Genomic DNA, 17976 nt, shown 5'->3' with positions numbered 1-17976 from the left:
TTACCCAACACCGCAACACGCATTTATCAACATCTTGTCAGGCGATGGCATCTTGTGGCTGTAGAAATGGGTGTAACAGCATATACGAGTGGAAACAGTCCTTACTTAAATGCACGGGACTTTCTAGATGTGTGAGTGAGTGAGTTTAGTTTTACGCCGCTTTAGCAATATTTCAGCAATATCACGGCGGGGACACCAGAAAATGAGCTTCACACATTGTACCCATGTGGGGATTCGAACTTGGGTCTTCGGAGTGACGAGCGAACACTTTAACCACTAGGCTACCCCGCCGCCCTTTCTAAATATGTAACCAGAATACAAATGTATGTGGGTATTTATTGTTTTGGTTACCCGTGTTAGAATATTGGCCTTCCGAAACCCATGCTTGTCGCAAGAGGCGACTAACCTGGCTTGGATGGTCAGGCTTGCTGACTTGGTTGGCACATGTAATCCGTCCCCCAGTTGAACAGGTTGATGTTCAAGTTGTTGATAACGGGATTGCCTGGTCCAGACTCGATTGTTTACAGACCGCCGCCATATAGCTGGAATATTGCTGAGTGCGTCGTAAAACTAAACTTACACTCTCATTTATTATTTTGGTTAAAATTGATCTTCTGGATCCACGTATGTCGTGAGAGTCGACTAGCGGAATTGGGGTGGTCATCCTCATCTCCCAGGTAAAGGCCAAGGTCGTCAGTGGCGAACAGGCACGACACATGTCCGTTTGCTATGAATAAACGTACGTAAACTCATTATGACAGAATGGTGTAAGTGTCTCTGAAAGAATGGTGATTAGCGCGCTGGCGGCTGACATCAGTTCATGTTTTGGAGCACGTCATTTGTGTATAACACAAGAAAATGGGTGAGTTACTGCTACAAATTCTGAGCAGGGATTTTGGCTCGGAATTGAGAAATCAGGATGTTTTCGAGGTTACGGAGACCTATTTCGACTTTTGTGTTAAATGTCTCATTTCGTGGGTAAATCAATTAGCTAGAAATGTGTGCATATTTTTAATGGTATAGATACAGTGATCATTGTTGAATTCGCCCCGAAATGAGCTTGATGTGTTGACCTCGTTACATCCCTTTCCTTTTCTATAGTACTAATACCCCGTGAGTGCCAGTATACACCTTGATGGCGTTACAAGTCCCTGTATATGCGTGAAGACTCGTATATGCGTGAAGACTCATTTGTGAAACTCGAAGGATGTTTATGTCAAATTTTAGACCCATGAAGATTGGGTTAGACAACAGGATCAGGAGGTCAGGTAGGCTGCCTTGGTTGACATGTTGCATCGTATCTCATGTTCATGCTGCCGATCATTAGAACGTCTGGTCAGTAAGCTCTATATAGGCTCCCTGATTATACCCATATAGAAATGGTGTGCGTGTGAACTTTTGTCTGGTCTTCCCACCGCCATTGTTACGCTTGATGTCCAACTAGGAGAGGACACAATTGAACCAATCAGAAATGCCATAAAAACACCATTTGGACACATAATTATTTCGAGCGGACATCTGTCATTCCTACTTTACAAACTGGACACATTTGGCTCAAGGTCATGTAGTCAATAAGTAATGAAAATAGTTCCCGAAATAATTTGCGTTTCGGAGGTATGTTGATTTTTCACAAAACATTCCAGATAATGCGTGAGTCACAGGTTTCAATTCGATTAAGCTTTAATCTAATGCATAAACACTTATTAGGGTTCAAAGACAAGTTTGTATACCCGCAACCTTAACCCTTGTTTTCTCCACTTCTCCACCAGCTTATGCCTTCAAAACACATAGAGGCAAATTGAAGGATTTATATACGATTTTTGTGTAAAATATTGAGTCGTTAGTGCAGCCAATAGTTTCCGCCCGTCTCGGTCTTAACGGTCTTCATTGTTTTCAATCCTAGGTCTACCTAAGACCCGTGTTACAAGTTTATCGTGTCACCCTTTAACCTGTCTCATCAGATGCTTCTGTAACAGTGTATGTCACTGTGGAATATGAGACAAATCCATGGCAATGACAGTCAGGCTTGGTTAGATGAAAGTAAACAACATTAAACATTATTTGTAAAAAAATGAAACGTATTGGAAAGATACCACAGGTAGTAAGTTATGTCTTGCTCATGTGAAGCGATTAACGCGATGCGTGAACTCTACCGACTGACAAGTTGACCTATAACCCGGAAGTATTATCATAACGTGCAGATACACTTGCGCGTTGTACACTTCCGCTGTTTTCTAATGGTGGGTCGAAAACCTTGTGATGTGGAAGGTCCCAGCTGACACAGAAAAACAAGAAAGCATTCTTGAAACAAATATCAGTTAGTTTCTGACTGCCGTCGTTTGTAGTGCATCTGTACTTCCCAGTCGACATAATGATGGAGGTTTTAACATCTGCACAGCTGAAGCGACTGTCAGAACACAAGTATAGTTCCGAAGGGACATCCATTTTGGAACCACCTATGCAAGTGTTTTGGAGATGGCTTATAGAACAAATACCCACCACCTGGGCCCCAAACACTCTGACGATCGTGGGTTTGCTTGTCAATATCTTGTCTACTCTCGTCCTCGTTTACTACAGCCCCGATGCTAAACAAGACGTAAGTAGAAAGTCGAACATGTATTGTATATGTTAACCAGTATGGGACGCTCAGTAAGTTGAGTAACGCCTTCTATTGATGTGACATGGTTTACATAAACATATTGGGCATTATGATACCCTTTCTTTAACTAGCCGAGAAAAGTTCTGACGTAACTTTCAATTTTGAGTAATGTAAGTTTGTCACAGGGAAATATGATCTTGGTATGAGTCATCTGCTTTACATGTCAATGTGGGTTTCCTCAATAGTCATAATACCTGACCTTACAGTTGCTGCATTTATCTGCCAGATATATTAATATCACTATCTAGCCAGTAGGAATAAAGAGTCAATACCTCAAGGAGATACACAGGTATATGTATTGTTCCTTAGAAACAAATACATGTGTCTGAAAATGAAATCAGCTTATGTCGGTGGATAATATGGTGCTCAGCATTTGTTTACACAGAGGTTTCTGATTGGACATGTAAATACAAGCCAGGGTACAACTTTATTCTTTTACCACTTACACCAGGTGCAACAAAACCCTGTTGTCAACTCTCTTCAGCAGCAGACGTTTTCTTATCAGCTTACTGAGATATTCTTGAGGAACTTCACTATCACCAGAACTACTAAAAAAACTGCATACAGGAAAGATTTTTATTACTAATTGTTGCTTTTATCTGATATTTTTAGTCATTAATTCAATTTCATTTTCACTTGAACACTGCAAAATAATACGCTTTACCATTCCTCATATTATGACACAGTGACTTCCAGCGTTAGATGAAATTTTTGAAAATTTATAAATAAGCATGAATGCTGACTTGTTTACAGTTTTTATGTGAGACCCACCATGTTGATCTGTGCAATTCATACCAGTAAAACTGCCATGCAGTGATGATGAAGAAGGTTACTTGCATTGGGTGCAACATGACAATATAAAGTGATCTTCATTAGCTGTATATGGTGTGAATTTGTGCAGTATATACAAAGCAAAAGCAATCACTGTTCAAATGCCAGAGAGTTGTTAAAATGTGTCCAGTCTTGTGAGTTTGGCAAATATGATATTCTGTGAATGTGCTGTACTAAGAATGCCAAGATGGACTGATGACTGCAGAATCCAAACCACCATGCTTCACGCTGACAAGTCAGGAACTGGTCACCTTGCAACAAGATATATATTTGTTCAGAGTAATGACTGATGTGTGACAGATATGAACACACATGATAAACTGCATGATTATGAAACAATAATACATTACAAGGTGTAAAATGAAAGGGGATGTTTGTACTATGAACGTATGCTTTAATCTAATGATGTGATAAGTATTATTAAGAATCTAAAGAAGTTCATTATGCTCCGTCATCATGGTATGACATGTATGTGTTTAAACCCAGCAGTTTGGCAGTTTTCTGCTCTTTACAGATAAATGATTGAATTTTATATGGTCAAAGCAAGATGTACTAAATCAAATATGTCCTAACAACAGCTGGATAATACTAATAGTAAACACTCTTATCTATTTCATTTCACAATGGTGTGGTGTCATGTCATGACAAATAATCTCTGCCAACACGATAAAAAAATATCAGATAGTTTATTTTCTTACTATTTTACTGATAAAAATGTACAAAAGCCTCAGCTGGCTATGTGGTATTTGTGAAACATATTTGTATTTGTTACCATATATATTTGATATGTAACATTCACCTCCTTTAATTTGCTTGTAAGGACGAAGTATATTTCCAATCATGGGTGATGTATTTGAAGAGTATTTCTAATGTCCACTGCCATAATGTTGTTACGAGTAGAATATTGCCATTCCCTTAAAGTGTCACTCTTGGCATATTCATTGTCGCCTGAGTGTGCACAATATGCACACTCAGCAAATTTATCTCAGTATAGACAGATAGATGGACATATTGCCATTATGTGTATGTATGCATAATGTAGAAATTTTCAGTCTGCATATTGCAGTATTGGCTATTTGGAATGGGAATGTGTGTTCACCTCTCAGATTGGCCTTTTTGTCATGTTAATCAATTAGTTGCCAAATGGTCTTTCACCAGTCGCAAATAATCATCTTTCACCTCTGGAAAACATTTAGGAGGGCACAGGTGGCCTTTTCAAGTGACAGCATAGTTCACTGTGCAGAGTGATGTCCCTTGATAGACCATGGATTCAGTTCCTGCTTTTTCCCTGATCGTGTTTCTGTGTTTGTCTGCTCCGCCTCCGTGTGGTGTATTTTACCAAGATGCTTGATGTCTGAGGCCTGTTCTCCATGTTGCTTTTCACCATCAAGTTGGCATGAAGTGATTCAATTTGGTAAACGGAAATCATATCCACTGTTGATTATCAGAGAACTTGTCATGAATGATTATCGATTATATTCAAATTTATTATCAAATTTTTATGCGTTTTAAATGTAGTCACCAATTATATGGGTTTTTTTCTAGCTAATACTGTCATGCAATGAAAAAAACCCACTGGAATTGTTATTAAACAATAAAATTGGTTGAATATTCATTAAATTTAGTGGTTAGTTTATTTCATTTAACATGTTCAAGTGTGCCATACTAAAACAACACAATTTTAATTCATCAAATATGTTTTTTAAAATCGATAATTATTTTTCATACTATTTTTGATCATCAGAACACCACTAGCTGTGATACTGACAACTGAACTGAACTGGACAACTGTTCAAAGCTTCATTAAACCCGCAGAAGTTAAATGGATCCTGTGGTTGTTGAAGCCCTACAAAGGTTGATTCTAGTGAGCCCCTTAATGATGAGTTAATCTGTAACTTTATACATAGCCCCTTGAGTTGCATGCTAAACTTCAGCCACTGTGTAAACAGTATTGAAGGCTGTTAAAACTCTGTTTGAAAACATGATCATCATTGTTGATGATGAACAAATTGAATAAACAATGTTAATGGTGAATATGATTTGTTAGTGCTTCCAGGTGTTACCCAGTGTATGTTCATTTCAGCCACTAACAACAGCTGATGCACCAGCTGTGTTACAGTGTTAAGCTGCCCATTGACACTGACTAGTTGTTTACTTCACTAAGATGTAAATGTATTTTCACAGAACCAATTTATGACTAACAATTTATAATGTACATTGCAGATGTAGTAAATGGTTCTAATCATATTAGTCTGCAGAGACATGTTTATGTGTATTGTCAATGTCCTACTTTCCTACAACTTGTTTAGCTTACTGTGTGTGGTGCTGGCAGGAGATATTGACATGCATAACATATCGTCCATGACATTAGCTAGTGATCAGCCCCTTAGTTTGTCCGTGGGAGAGAGGTGATAGAACATACATCTATTTGTGTACAACATATGATATGATTTACAAATGTGTAATATTCTAGGCATCAAATGTTGAGATACATTAGTGTAAATGTAGCCACTTACTTCAGACAACTCTTATAAACTAGATTTGTAAAAGATTCAATACTGTTTTAAGGTACTGTTTACAGTTGAAATGATATATGGTAAAACACATTGATAATGTTGAAAATATTATTGTCACGAGTTCAATAAATGATTTTAAGAACTCAGCTAAAATGGGAGAATTCTTAACAAAACTGTGAAGATCAGGGGTAGAATATGTCTTCAGCAACCCATGCTTGCCACAAGGGTGACTATGCTTGTCGTTAAAGTGACAAACATAATCAGGTGGTCAGGCTCACTGACTTGGTTGACTCAGTCATCTGTTCCCAATAGCGCAGATCAGTGCTCATGCTATTGATCACCGGATTGTCTGGTCCAGACTCAATTATTTACAGAACTCTGCCATATAGCTGGAATATTGTTGAGTGCAGTGTAAAACTAAACTCACTAACTCAGCAAAATTTACTCCAAAACACAGCTGTTCACATGCATGATATTTGCACATGCTTTTTAGCAATTTGATGTATGATCCCCCTACAGTTCATCTGCATAAGGTTTGCGTTAACGTTTGAACTAAACGTCAGACATGTTAAGTCTGAGTTCATTAAGATTTAGAACTACATATTAGACATGTGGGGTAATTAATCAGAAACATATGAACATTGGCTGTTTCATTTTCTAAATCAGTTTATGATGACTTTCTGCTTGCCAAGATCCTGTGCTGTGCTTCATTATATGTATTAATGTAAACACTTTGTCTAACTGTTTAAAGGACGTGTCACAACACTTGTTCAAGATTTAACAGTTGCTGACATTCAGGAAATGTCACAGAAGTGCGAATGTCCAATGTGTCAAGTGTATGTGTATGGTGACCTTTGGCAACAATTCTTTTACAGTGTGTTATACCGGTTATATCCGGGTCAGAGATAGGAGCTAATCACACAGCTATTATATAACATAGAGATATTCAATGGTCATTATCAAGAATGTCATGAGTGTCATCACAGGGTCACATTTCCAAGTTAATTTATCTGGCTTTTGGTATACATGGTACGGATCTGCATATTTATGAATTTCAGGCTCCAATGGTAGTATTACAGTAGGGGGGAAAGTATTGAACATTTAGGGTATGACTATGGGATTCTTGGTAATGATGAAGTAGGTTCCAGGTATCGAAGAGGAAGTAAGAATGATTGAAAAGAGGAGTCCCTACCTCCACTACTCAGGTCATTGCACATGTTGTTACTTGTGGTATTATTGTAAGAAGTGACTGATGGTATCAGAGGGTCAGGCTTGCTGACTTGGTAGACACATGTCATCAGTTCCCAATTGCTCCAATGAATGTTCATGCTGTTGATCACTGGTTTATTGCTGAATATTGCTGAGTGTGGCGTAAAACTAAACTCACTCAATCACTGGCGTTGTTACATGTAGCTTTACTTGTGTATGTATTTGCATGACCAGCAGGGGTCTGATTCACAAAACATCTGTAGTGCTACAACATTTGTAATCTTATGATAAGACATGTAGTTACAGTAGGTCGTAAGTTCGTAACATTACAAACGCATTTTGGATTGTGTCCCTGAATCCCTTCTTTGGTCCTTACTTGTTATGTTTCATTGTTTCCATGTCCCATAAACATTACATATGTCCATATTTGTCTCTGTACTTGTATCCCAGCTTTGATCCCTCTCACTGGACCTGCTTCTTTGTGTATTTCCCTACTTGCAGAAAGTCTTTACTCTTGTCCTTACGTGAGACCAATATTGCTTCTTTACCTATGTCCTTATATGCATTTACTTGTGTTCTGAATTGCATGAGCCTTGTACCTCTTGCCATTACTTGTATCTGTGTGTGTGTCCTCTCTACAGGTCCCATCATGGGCTTACTTCCTGTGTGGTTTTGGACTGTTTGTCTACCAGTCCTTGGATGCCATTGATGGCAAGCAGGCACGACGGACTAAGTCCAACACACCACTTGGGGAGCTGTTTGACCATGGGTGTGACTCCGTGTCAACAGGTAAGTCTCAGAATCCACAAGTGTTGCGTGTATTCTCCCAATGTACTCGGAGGTAGATCATCACACGGTAGACATTTTGAAACTTTCTTCAACTTGTTTCTATCGCAACTGACGTGTAGTAATTAGTGGTGTAATGATTCGTCAATAGTATCGATTTTTACATCATCACCTACGCAAGACAAAACACATTAGGCAAAACATCAGGATATCTGTATCACAAGGGTCTATGGTGCATTGGGATATCTATATCACAAGGGTCTATGATATCAGGATATCTGTATCACAAGGGTCTATGATATCAGGATATCTGTGTCACAAGGGTCTATGATATCAGGATATCTGTATCACAAGGGTCTATGATAGTCACCATAGTCACAAAGTCTCAATTATTGTCACATCACCACAGTTACAAAGGGTCAGTATGAGCGATGCCTTACTTTTGTTAAGAGAGTACAAAGAGAAGTACAAAAAGCAGACTTACGAGGTTTTTTTTCAGTGATTTGGAATTCTGATATAAATTACATTAAGTTGTTTGTTAAACCATTTGTGTAGAAACAACATCCCAAAGGAAACTTGACTTTCAAGTTTCAGATTTATGCGTGCTAGATTAAGGTATACTGAATATGTTTGGCTGTACTTTCTTAAGCATTAACAATTAAATGCTGAAATGTTATTAGATGAACAACTGTTTAAGTGTGTGTGGATGTAACACAAGTTCTGCTGCATAACAAATGAAGTTTTAGGCATTTTGTCTATTATATCTGTACTGTTATTAGAAAATGTAAATTATCAGGATACATGTGACATCGCCACTATTGTACCTTGATGATAATTGTCTCGCAGGTTCCTTGCCAATGCTAGAATAGGTCTTCATCAGTTCATTCTTGTAAGAAGAGGTGACTAATGGGATCTGGTGGTCAAACTCGCTGACTTGGTTTACACGTCATCTTTTCCCAATAATGCAGATTGATGCTCATGCTGCTGATCACTGGATTGTCTGGTCCAGACTCGATATTTACAAACCACTGCCATATAGCTGTTGCTAAGTGTGGTGTAAAACTACACTCACTTGCTCATTTATTCTTTTGGTGCCCCGTAATGTATTGGTGACGTTTCCAAAGCTATAACTGTAACGACAAAAGGCAAAGTGGTATTTACCTTCGTCAATGGCAAACAGGCATGGCACAATCTTGTTTGTGATGAATAAATGTACGTGAACCCGTTATGACAATAAGGTGTAAGTGCCATTATGACAGTAAGGTGCTGAGTGTCATTATGACAGTAAAGTGCTGAGTGCCATTATGACAGTAAGGTGTAAGTTCCATTATGACAGTAAGGTGTAAGTGCCATTATGACAGTAAGGTGTAAGTGCCATTATGACAATAAGGTGCTGAGTTTCATTATGACAGTAAGGTGCTGAGTGTCATTGTGACAGTAAAGTGCTGAGTGTCATTATGACAGTAAGGTGTAAGTGCCATTATGACAGTAAGGTGTAAGTGCCATTATGACAGTAAGGTGTTGAGTGTCATTATGACAGTAAGGTGTAAATGCCATTATGACACTAAGGTGCAAGTGCCATTATGACAGTAAGGTGTTGAGTGTCATTATGACAGTAAGGTGTAAGTGCCATTATGACAATAAGGTGTTGAGTGCCATTATGACAGTAAGGTGCTGAGTGTCATTATGACAGCAAGGTGTTGAGTGCCATAATGACAGTAAAGTGTTGAGTGCCATTATGACACTAAGGTGCTGAGTGCCATTATGACAGTAAGGTGTAAGTGCCATTATGACACTAAGGTGCAAGTGCCATTATGACAGTAAGGTGCTGAGTGCCATTATGACAGTAAGGTGCTGAGTGTCATTATGACAGTAAGGTGTTGAGTGCCATTATGACAGTAAGGTGCTGAGTGCCATTATGACAGTAAGGTGCTGAGTGCCATTATGACAGTAAGGTGTTGAGTGTCATTATGACACTAAGGTGTAAGTGCCATTATGACAGTAAGGTGTTGAGTGCCATTATGACAGTAAGGTGCTGAGTGTCATTATGACAGTAAGGTGTTGAGTGTCATTATGACAGTAAGGTGTTGAGTGTCATTATGACAGTAAGGTGTTGAGTGCCATTATGACAGTAAGGTGTAAGTGCCATTATGACATTAAGGTGCTGAGTGCCATTATGACAGTAAGGTGCTGAGTGCCATTTTGACAGTAAGGTGTAAGTGCCATTATGACAGTAAGGTGTAAGTGCCATTATGACATTAAGGTGTTGAGTGTCATTATGACAGTAAGGTGCTGAGTGCCATTATGACAGTAAGGTGCTGAGTGTCATTATGACATTAAGGTGCTGAGTGTCATTATGACAGTAAGGTGCTGAGTGCCATTTTGACAGTAAGGTGTAAGTGCCATTATGACACTAAGGTGTAAGTGCCATTATGACAGTAAGGTGTTGAGTGCCATTATGACAGTAAGGTGTTGAGTGTCATTATGACAGTAAGGTGTTGAGTGTCATTATGACAGTAAGGTGTTGAGTGCCATTATGACAGTAAGGTGTAAGTGCCATTATGACATTAAGGTGCTGAGTGCCATTATGACAGTAAGGTGTAAGTGTCATTATGACAGTAAGGTGTAAGTGCCATTGTGACACTAAGGTGCTGAGTGCCAATATGACAGTAAGGTGTAAATGCCATTGTGACAGTAATGTTGTGAGTGCTGCATAAAACTAAACTCTCAACAGCCTTTATTTCCGTAGATTATGGCCGTCAAGGCCTGTGGTACAATGATGTGCTTAGTATGGGGAAATCATGATGACATGAGCACCTGTTCATAGATTCAAAGAGTAAACATTTTAGTCAGATAGATGGCAGTTATTATGCAATAACAGACTTTGGTCGGTGTCCAGATGTCAAACTATCTCTCCATTCCACTTGACTAACCAATATTTTGTTATTTCAGTGTTTGTCATGCTGGGAGTGAGCATCGCAATGAAGCTGGGGAAAAACCCTGGATGGATGCTGTTTGAGAACTTAATGGCTGTGTTTTTATTTTACTGTGCACACTGGCAGGCTTACGTCTGCGGCAAACTCAGGTTTGGCCCGTGAGTATTGGCTTTGTTTAGATAAAGTAACAGTTAGCCTCCATTAGTGTAAGTTCTTGAATACTGAAAGATTTTATTTGAAAAGTTGTTTTCCAGGAAGCGAGGGGATGTTACAGTTTGAATCAAACTGCTGTACAGGATCATGGTGTAGCTTGATATTTTATCATGAAGTAGATTTTGATTTTTAAGACTTTTGCTGGTCAAATATCCTTTTACTCAAATGGCGTATTGTATACAGTGTTTGAGTGAAGATAATCCAGCTGTAAGAACAATCCTTATGGTAATTAAGTCTGCCTGTGTGCAACCATGTCCCTGCTACTTGAAACACAGTCTTATAGTTGCTAGCTTTAACACAACCTTACAATTTATTATCCCCTTGGAAACGTTTACAATTAAACAACTCAAGATCAAGATACTTTATTTGTATTGTTCGTAAGGCCTATGGTCTGTATACATAGTATTGTAATGACCGGCAAAGTGTTGACGGTGCAAATGGTGGAAATCATCACAATTTTGTAGAATTAGTTACCAGAAGAAACCCGACTCTTCCTAAGTGTCAACTATGGCTGGCCTACAGCACCATGTTGGTCAGTGTTTCAGGTGATCCTGTGTAAGATACTATTTACCCCTGTAACCATGGTGAAATGATGTATTTCATTTCAGCCTGGATGCCACAGAGGGCCAGTTTACAGTTATGTTTGTGCACCTAGTGTCTACAATAATGGGGGATTCATTCTGGGATATACAGGTAGGTGCAGGATCAGTCTCCCTCAGGCTGTCTGGACACTTGTTTCGCTTGAACGAGATGATTTAACCAATCAGATAGTCAGGATGGTTCATTGTTGGTCATCCAATACCCATGCTTCAAACAGTTCCAAATTAATACAATACAATCAAGTTTCGTTAATCCACTGTCGCCCGTTACACAGCAAATTGTTGGCTTATCGAGCATGTCAGACTAAATAATTGTGACTAAATTACTTTTATTCTATTTGTCACCAACAAATGCGTCTGATAAAGCCGATTGTTGGATAAAAAGAAGATGGATTGATGAGACTTAACTGTACTGTGGTGTTCGGTAAGATAAATAGGTTGTTTTCTGGTCCCTCTGGGCCCATTATAACTTGTTCACGGGTCATGTATCATGAGGGGGCTTATGGACATAAACAAACATCAACCTGTGGACCCCGATAGGCCAGTGAACAATGTATTCAGCCTACCAAACACCTCAGTATTAATTTTGAACTGTTTGAAGCATGTGTATCTTACACTTCAGCCAACCGGTGCAAATCAAACGATTCGAATCTTGCATCTTGCTGTTTTTCCTGTAGGTATAGTCTTGGTAAAATTGCCACGGTATACTTCCGCTTCTTAATATTCACAGGGATTGCATCTGAACGTTTTGTCAAAATTTATTGATAGTCACAACAATTATCTATTTATTGACAGTAATTCATATTCCCAATCAATTAATTGCTATTGATTCCTAAACAATTGCAATGCATCGATAGTTCAAAATCTATCCTTACACCCATAATCATTTCCAACATATGATGTTCCTTGCAGATCCCAGTCTTAGGGGTGGAGATGAAGATTTTAATGATACTATTCAGCCTGTTCGGAGCATCAGTGGCGTTGTACCGCACCTACTTGTGTGTCATGAAGGGCGGTGTGGGCAAGAACGGATCCACTGTTGCGGTAGGCCTTTCTCATCTTGTCCCGTCATCCACTGTATATTGTCTTTTTTTCAAGGTCAATGACCCATCAGCCACAATAAGTAACACCAAACAAAATACCTGTTTCTAAGAATAACTTTGTAGATCTGTAGAATGTCTGCCTCGTCCATTGACTCTTAAGGTGGAAAAGACTTGTTCGTTTGTATTATTTTAATTGGGTATAGTCCTATTCAGTAAGACATTTGCAGTGGTATTTGAGATATCTTTCTAACAAGCGAGTCAAGTAGGGGTGAATGTGCATATGGTTCTTTTCCAGTTATTTTAAATTAATACAGGAATATATCAGCTCCATCATTATCCTTGTCATAAGGTCAGGAGTTAAACGTTTAGTGGGAACTGTTTATGACAAATGGTGGCATCTTTATAAGACTTAAATCTTGTGTAGCATGAAGTGTGCAGTATTATATTCTATGAGAATGACAGCAATGTTGATGATATATACCAGTACAAATCAGAGTAGCTTTATGATGATATTGTGTATATTTCCAGGGCACCAGTACAATATTCCCAGTGTTCCCCATCATCCTGGCCCTTGTCCTGGGCACCCTCATCCAGGCTAAGTCACCCACTCACGTGTTTGAGCGTCATCCATGTCTTTATATACTTAGTTTTGGGCTGCTGGCAGCAAAAGTCACCAACAGATTGGTGGTGAGTTGAATGTGTTCACATCATTTACCTTGTCCTTTAGCTTGCCATAAAAGGCGACTCAGCTTGTCGTAAGAGGCGACTAACGGGATCGGGTGGTCAGGCTCGCTGACTTGGTTGATGCGTGTCATCGGTTCCCAATTGCGCAGATCGATGCTCATGTTGTTGATCACTGGGTTGTCTGGTCCAGACTCGATTATTTACAGACCGCCGCCATATAGCTGTAATATTGCTGAGTGCGGCGTAAAACTAAACTCACTCACTCACTCACTTAGGACAGACCTCTCATAGTCATACAAGACTTTGCAGAATATTTAGCAGAGTTATGTTCCTTAACAGTGCCAGGAACTGTTAAACATGCAAACAGTTTCAGGGTTTGCTAGCGTAGTGATTTGAGTTTTATGAGATGATAATGGGATAAGATGACTGCAGTACTCATCAATGTGACTGTAAACTCAGCAATATTATAGTTTTAATGTCATGGTGACATTGGCTAAATTATAAAGATCGATAATCATTACCTGAGTATCTGTCTATTCATAAATATTTGAGTGTAACTTTGGAATTAATGGAGAAAAGAGAAATCAGCATGCTTCACATTACAGGTGAGGTGACATACCTATGCTTGGACAGCTGAGTCTGTAATAGAATTTAGAAGCATCACAGTTTATGTATATCATCAGTCATTATTACTAATCTAATACATGGGATGTTGCAGTCATTGCACTTGTAACTATACTAGGCACATAAACAAACTGTGCACACAAAAATTTAAAATCTAAATTTTTTACTTACCTTACCATAGGGCTTATGCATATTACCTCAAGACCTATGGTAAGGTAAGTATTTAAATATCTAAAATATTTAGATTTTAATAAAAAATTTTACTTACCTTACCATAGGTCTTGAGGTAATATGCATAAGCCCTATGGTAAGGTAAGTATTTAAATATCTAAAATATTTAGATTTTAAAAAATTTATGAAACCTGTGTAGACACATAAGGATTCAAACTCAGAGATTAATGACATGTATCCAACATGCATGCACATGTCAGAGTCCGTGACCTCGGTGGTTGTGTCCTTGCGATATGCAGTGTGTTGTTGCACGTGTATTCTGGGAAACAGAGACAGAGCAAATGAATGCCACACATATACTGTCACTTTGGAAAGCTCAATCCCTGCCCTTGCAGTTGTTACAAAAATTGAACAGCTATTGAAACACATATCATGCCAAGGCTAACGTCTGCACAACGTCATGAGGCCATTGGGATGGGGGAAAGTCTCAACGACAAGTGGATGCACTGCCTCCGGAACACCATTTCTGTAAAGGTGAGACGCTACAAGAACATAAATGACGTCATTCATCGGCCACATTCTGGATGTCCATGTGTAACAACACCAAGTCAGGACGGATGGATAAGGGTGACCCATCTTTGCCACAGGTTTCAGAATGCAGTGATAACAGCCCGGACCATCCCAGGACTTTGCTTTATTCACCCCAACACAGTTCGGCAACATTTACGTCATCGCGGGATCAGACTACGATGTCCCGCCATACAACCTGACCTGACACAGTGTCATCGACAAGCTTGCAACGTCATGGCCCTGGGTTAACATTCCAACAGGACAATGCCCACCCTCATACGGCAAGGGTTGCTATGGATTTCTTGCAACATCACAACATAGACTTACTTACTGTTTCTCTGCGACATAGCAAGTTTAGGAAGAGATGGATCTATGTCTGCGTTGTCTTCCTCATCCACGAGATAACGTCCATGACCTTGCAAATGAGCTTGAGAGAATCTGGCATCACATCCCACAAGCCTTCCTTGTACATTTGATAGGCTATGCATCGTCGATGCTCTGCTATTGTCAGTGCCAATGGTGGACAGAGCCCTAAATGAGTCATTTGACCTGTCTCGCTTGTGAACTTGTGACTTCTTTATGATTGACTATTCAGTTGAAATCCCCCGACTTGTTATGGTCTCATGATCCCTCCATTAAAGTTTATATGTACCTCTGACATTGTTATTGTACTTATCACCTGGGATAATACTTTGACAGTGCACAGTTTCTTTATGTGGCTAGTATATTTGGTAGAATACTGCAAACTTAACACATGGTGTCCATAGTTATGGACTTGTGTATTTTTCAGGTGGCGAATATGACGAAGAGCGAGATGAACTTGCTGGACTCAGGGTTGGTGGGACCCGGATTGATGTTCTTAAACCAGTACTTCAATAACTTCTTTAATGAATACTTCCTGTTGTGGATATGCTCTGTAAGTATGCATGACGTAATTGGAGACTAAGTTGTCAAACCCTCAAGACTGCTGGTTTGCATAAGCCTTGATAGTCTTTAATAATGTTTGATTATCCTGAAGAATCCTCAATAAGCCAGTGTATCTCTTTTCCATTCTGCTATAAAAAGATGCCTGGGAAAATTTACAAGGTGTCACCACTGCAGCTTTTTGGAAGTGACGTCATCGATGGGGCGGTGGTAACCAAGTTGCTTGTGTCACAACACCCAGATTCGATTCCCACATGGGTACAATGTGTGAAGCCCATTTCTGGTGTCCCTCACCATGATATAGCTGGAATAGTGCTATAACGACGTAAAACTAAACTTGCTCTCTCACATCCTCCTATGGGGCCCTTGTCATTGAGGATGAAACAGTACTCCACAATGTGTATCTGATGGTGACCAGTGTTTCAAGATATGTGATGTTTCATGGCCTTTGGTATTGTGGCAGTCTTGCATATCTGTTTGGGGTTACTTATGAGGTTGAAACCAACAACATTACCATTCTCAATACAAGTTGCACAAAGATCAACATTCAAATTCTTCAGGTTGTACAAGTGAGCCCTCTGGATATATTAAGTTGAATCCAATCACAAAACCTATTTATTTATAACAGTGACTTTCACTGTGGACGTTTCAGATCCAATTTTCTTTGGATACCATGGCAGTCATCTTGAATTTGTATTTTTTCCATGATCATATTGGCAATTTTCAGCTCGATAACAGGTGAATTTGAATGTAGCAATGTATACATGTTTGTCATCTGCCTGTACAATTAATACATTTCCCTTTTTTTCCAGCTCTACGTGACAGTAGACATTGTAAAATATTCTTACATTGTTTGTCAAGAAATCTGCGACTACCTTGGCATATACTGTTTCACAATCACCTCGAAACCCCCTCCAAAATCTACTACCAATGGCAAAGACAAGAAAAGCTGAGACACTGACTGACTGGAATTACCTCCCTTGTTATTTTCTTATATTTATTGAATTGTAGAACAGACCTGATGTTGTCACTAGTTGTTGATTTTAATCCAAACTGATCAAACATGCACCTTTCTTTTGTGTCATTCATACTGCTCATCCTCTAGTAGCTGTGTTAGTTGACAAGCTTGTCATACGTGCATGTGTTTTGCTTCATACATGTTTTTAGTCCTTAATTTATTGCTAAATCAAGATCAGATAAAAATTGCATCAACATAAAGTGTAGGAAAACTTAAAATATGATTGTTAAAGTGAAAATTGAAAACAAAATGGTTGTAGGTGTTTTGTTTCTCTGTTTCTTATGAGATATGTACTATGTAACTCAGAGGATGGAAGTAACTCAGTAACTAAGAAGGCACTCCCAACATGGGTGCTTGCTAAAAACAGATTAATTTGAAATGTTGCTTATTTAGATTAGTGCCATAGAAAAAACATATTCTTAGGCTTTCTTAGGCATGTTTGAAGAAGGTTGCTGTGGTTTCCTTAGCAGCTGGGCATAGCAATGTGAGAAGAGATTTTGTTGAATACAAGTGGTTCACTTCCGCGTAACCTTTTGTCCAGAAACATGCTTTTTCCTTTACATATTTAATTTGTACTGGAAATATTATCATACCCACCACAAATCTTGTTATTCATTAGAGCTCCTGGAGGAGTTGATTTAACGGTAAAGTGTTAAAAGCCACAAATTTAGAAATGCACTATTCTCATCCATATCTCAGGCTTTCCATCACAAAAATGTACCTCTTGTTGAACAACTGGTGAGAGGAGGTCCTTATTATCATGTTGGAGCCTTCTCTCTTAAACTTAGGAAACCATTTAACTTGACTTTGAACTTAACAGAATAACATCCAGCTCTGACAGTCTTCTACTCTGCTAACTTATGCAAAGCCAGGAAACAAACAATAAGTGTCTGTGTCATATCTGCACGAACAAAGCATGAATGTTGATCATGTGACCACTTCATTCCTCAAACGTTGTGTACTGACATGCTGAGAGTACACTGACAGTCAAACTGTGCGAGTTGCTGAAAGTTGTTTATGTCATCTACATTACTTCACACATGGTCTAATACCATCAAGCAATGTTTGTTGCATGTTGATTCTTAAAACAATGTATGGCCTCCATTCACAAAACACGAAGGTGATAGGTAAGTGTACAGTGTTAAGAAATGGGTGTTAAGGTCAACCTTAGTATACGTTGCTTCGTGTAAGGG

The 17976-nt window shown here is 39.0% G+C and overlaps 1 protein-coding gene across 1 annotated transcript; it reads left to right on the top strand.

Annotated features, from left to right (window-relative positions):
- The first annotated feature begins 2214 nt into the window (after window positions 1-2214).
- Window positions 2215-17195, top strand: LOC137261400 (cholinephosphotransferase 1-like). The gene is made up of 8 exons (XM_067799146.1): window positions 2215-2596; window positions 7857-8004; window positions 10954-11095; window positions 11759-11843; window positions 12662-12793; window positions 13321-13479; window positions 15632-15757; window positions 16578-17195. The coding sequence occupies exons 1-8, from the start codon at window positions 2372-2374 to the stop codon at window positions 16716-16718; spliced, it is 1158 nt and encodes a 385-aa protein (XP_067655247.1). The 5' UTR covers window positions 2215-2371; the 3' UTR covers window positions 16719-17195.
- Window positions 17196-17976: the final 781 nt, after the last annotated feature.

This window comes from Haliotis asinina, chromosome 14 (genome assembly GCF_037392515.1).
Source record: "Haliotis asinina isolate JCU_RB_2024 chromosome 14, JCU_Hal_asi_v2, whole genome shotgun sequence".
NCBI lineage: Eukaryota > Metazoa > Mollusca > Gastropoda > Lepetellida > Haliotidae > Haliotis > Haliotis asinina.
The sequence above is the reverse complement of the archived record's forward strand: the minus strand, read 5'-3'. Positions and strand labels throughout refer to the sequence as shown.

Coding starts and splice junctions, on each gene's coding strand:
- LOC137261400 (XM_067799146.1), top strand. CDS start 2,372: ATGATGGAGGTTTTAACATCTGCACAGCTGAAGCGACTGTCAGAACAC. Junction 11,844..12,661: donor ATTCATTCTGGGATATACAG/GTAGGTGCAGGA, acceptor TGTTCCTTGCAG/ATCCCAGTCTTAGGGGTGGA. Junction 15,758..16,577: donor TCCTGTTGTGGATATGCTCT/GTAAGTATGCAT, acceptor CTTTTTTTCCAG/CTCTACGTGACAGTAGACAT.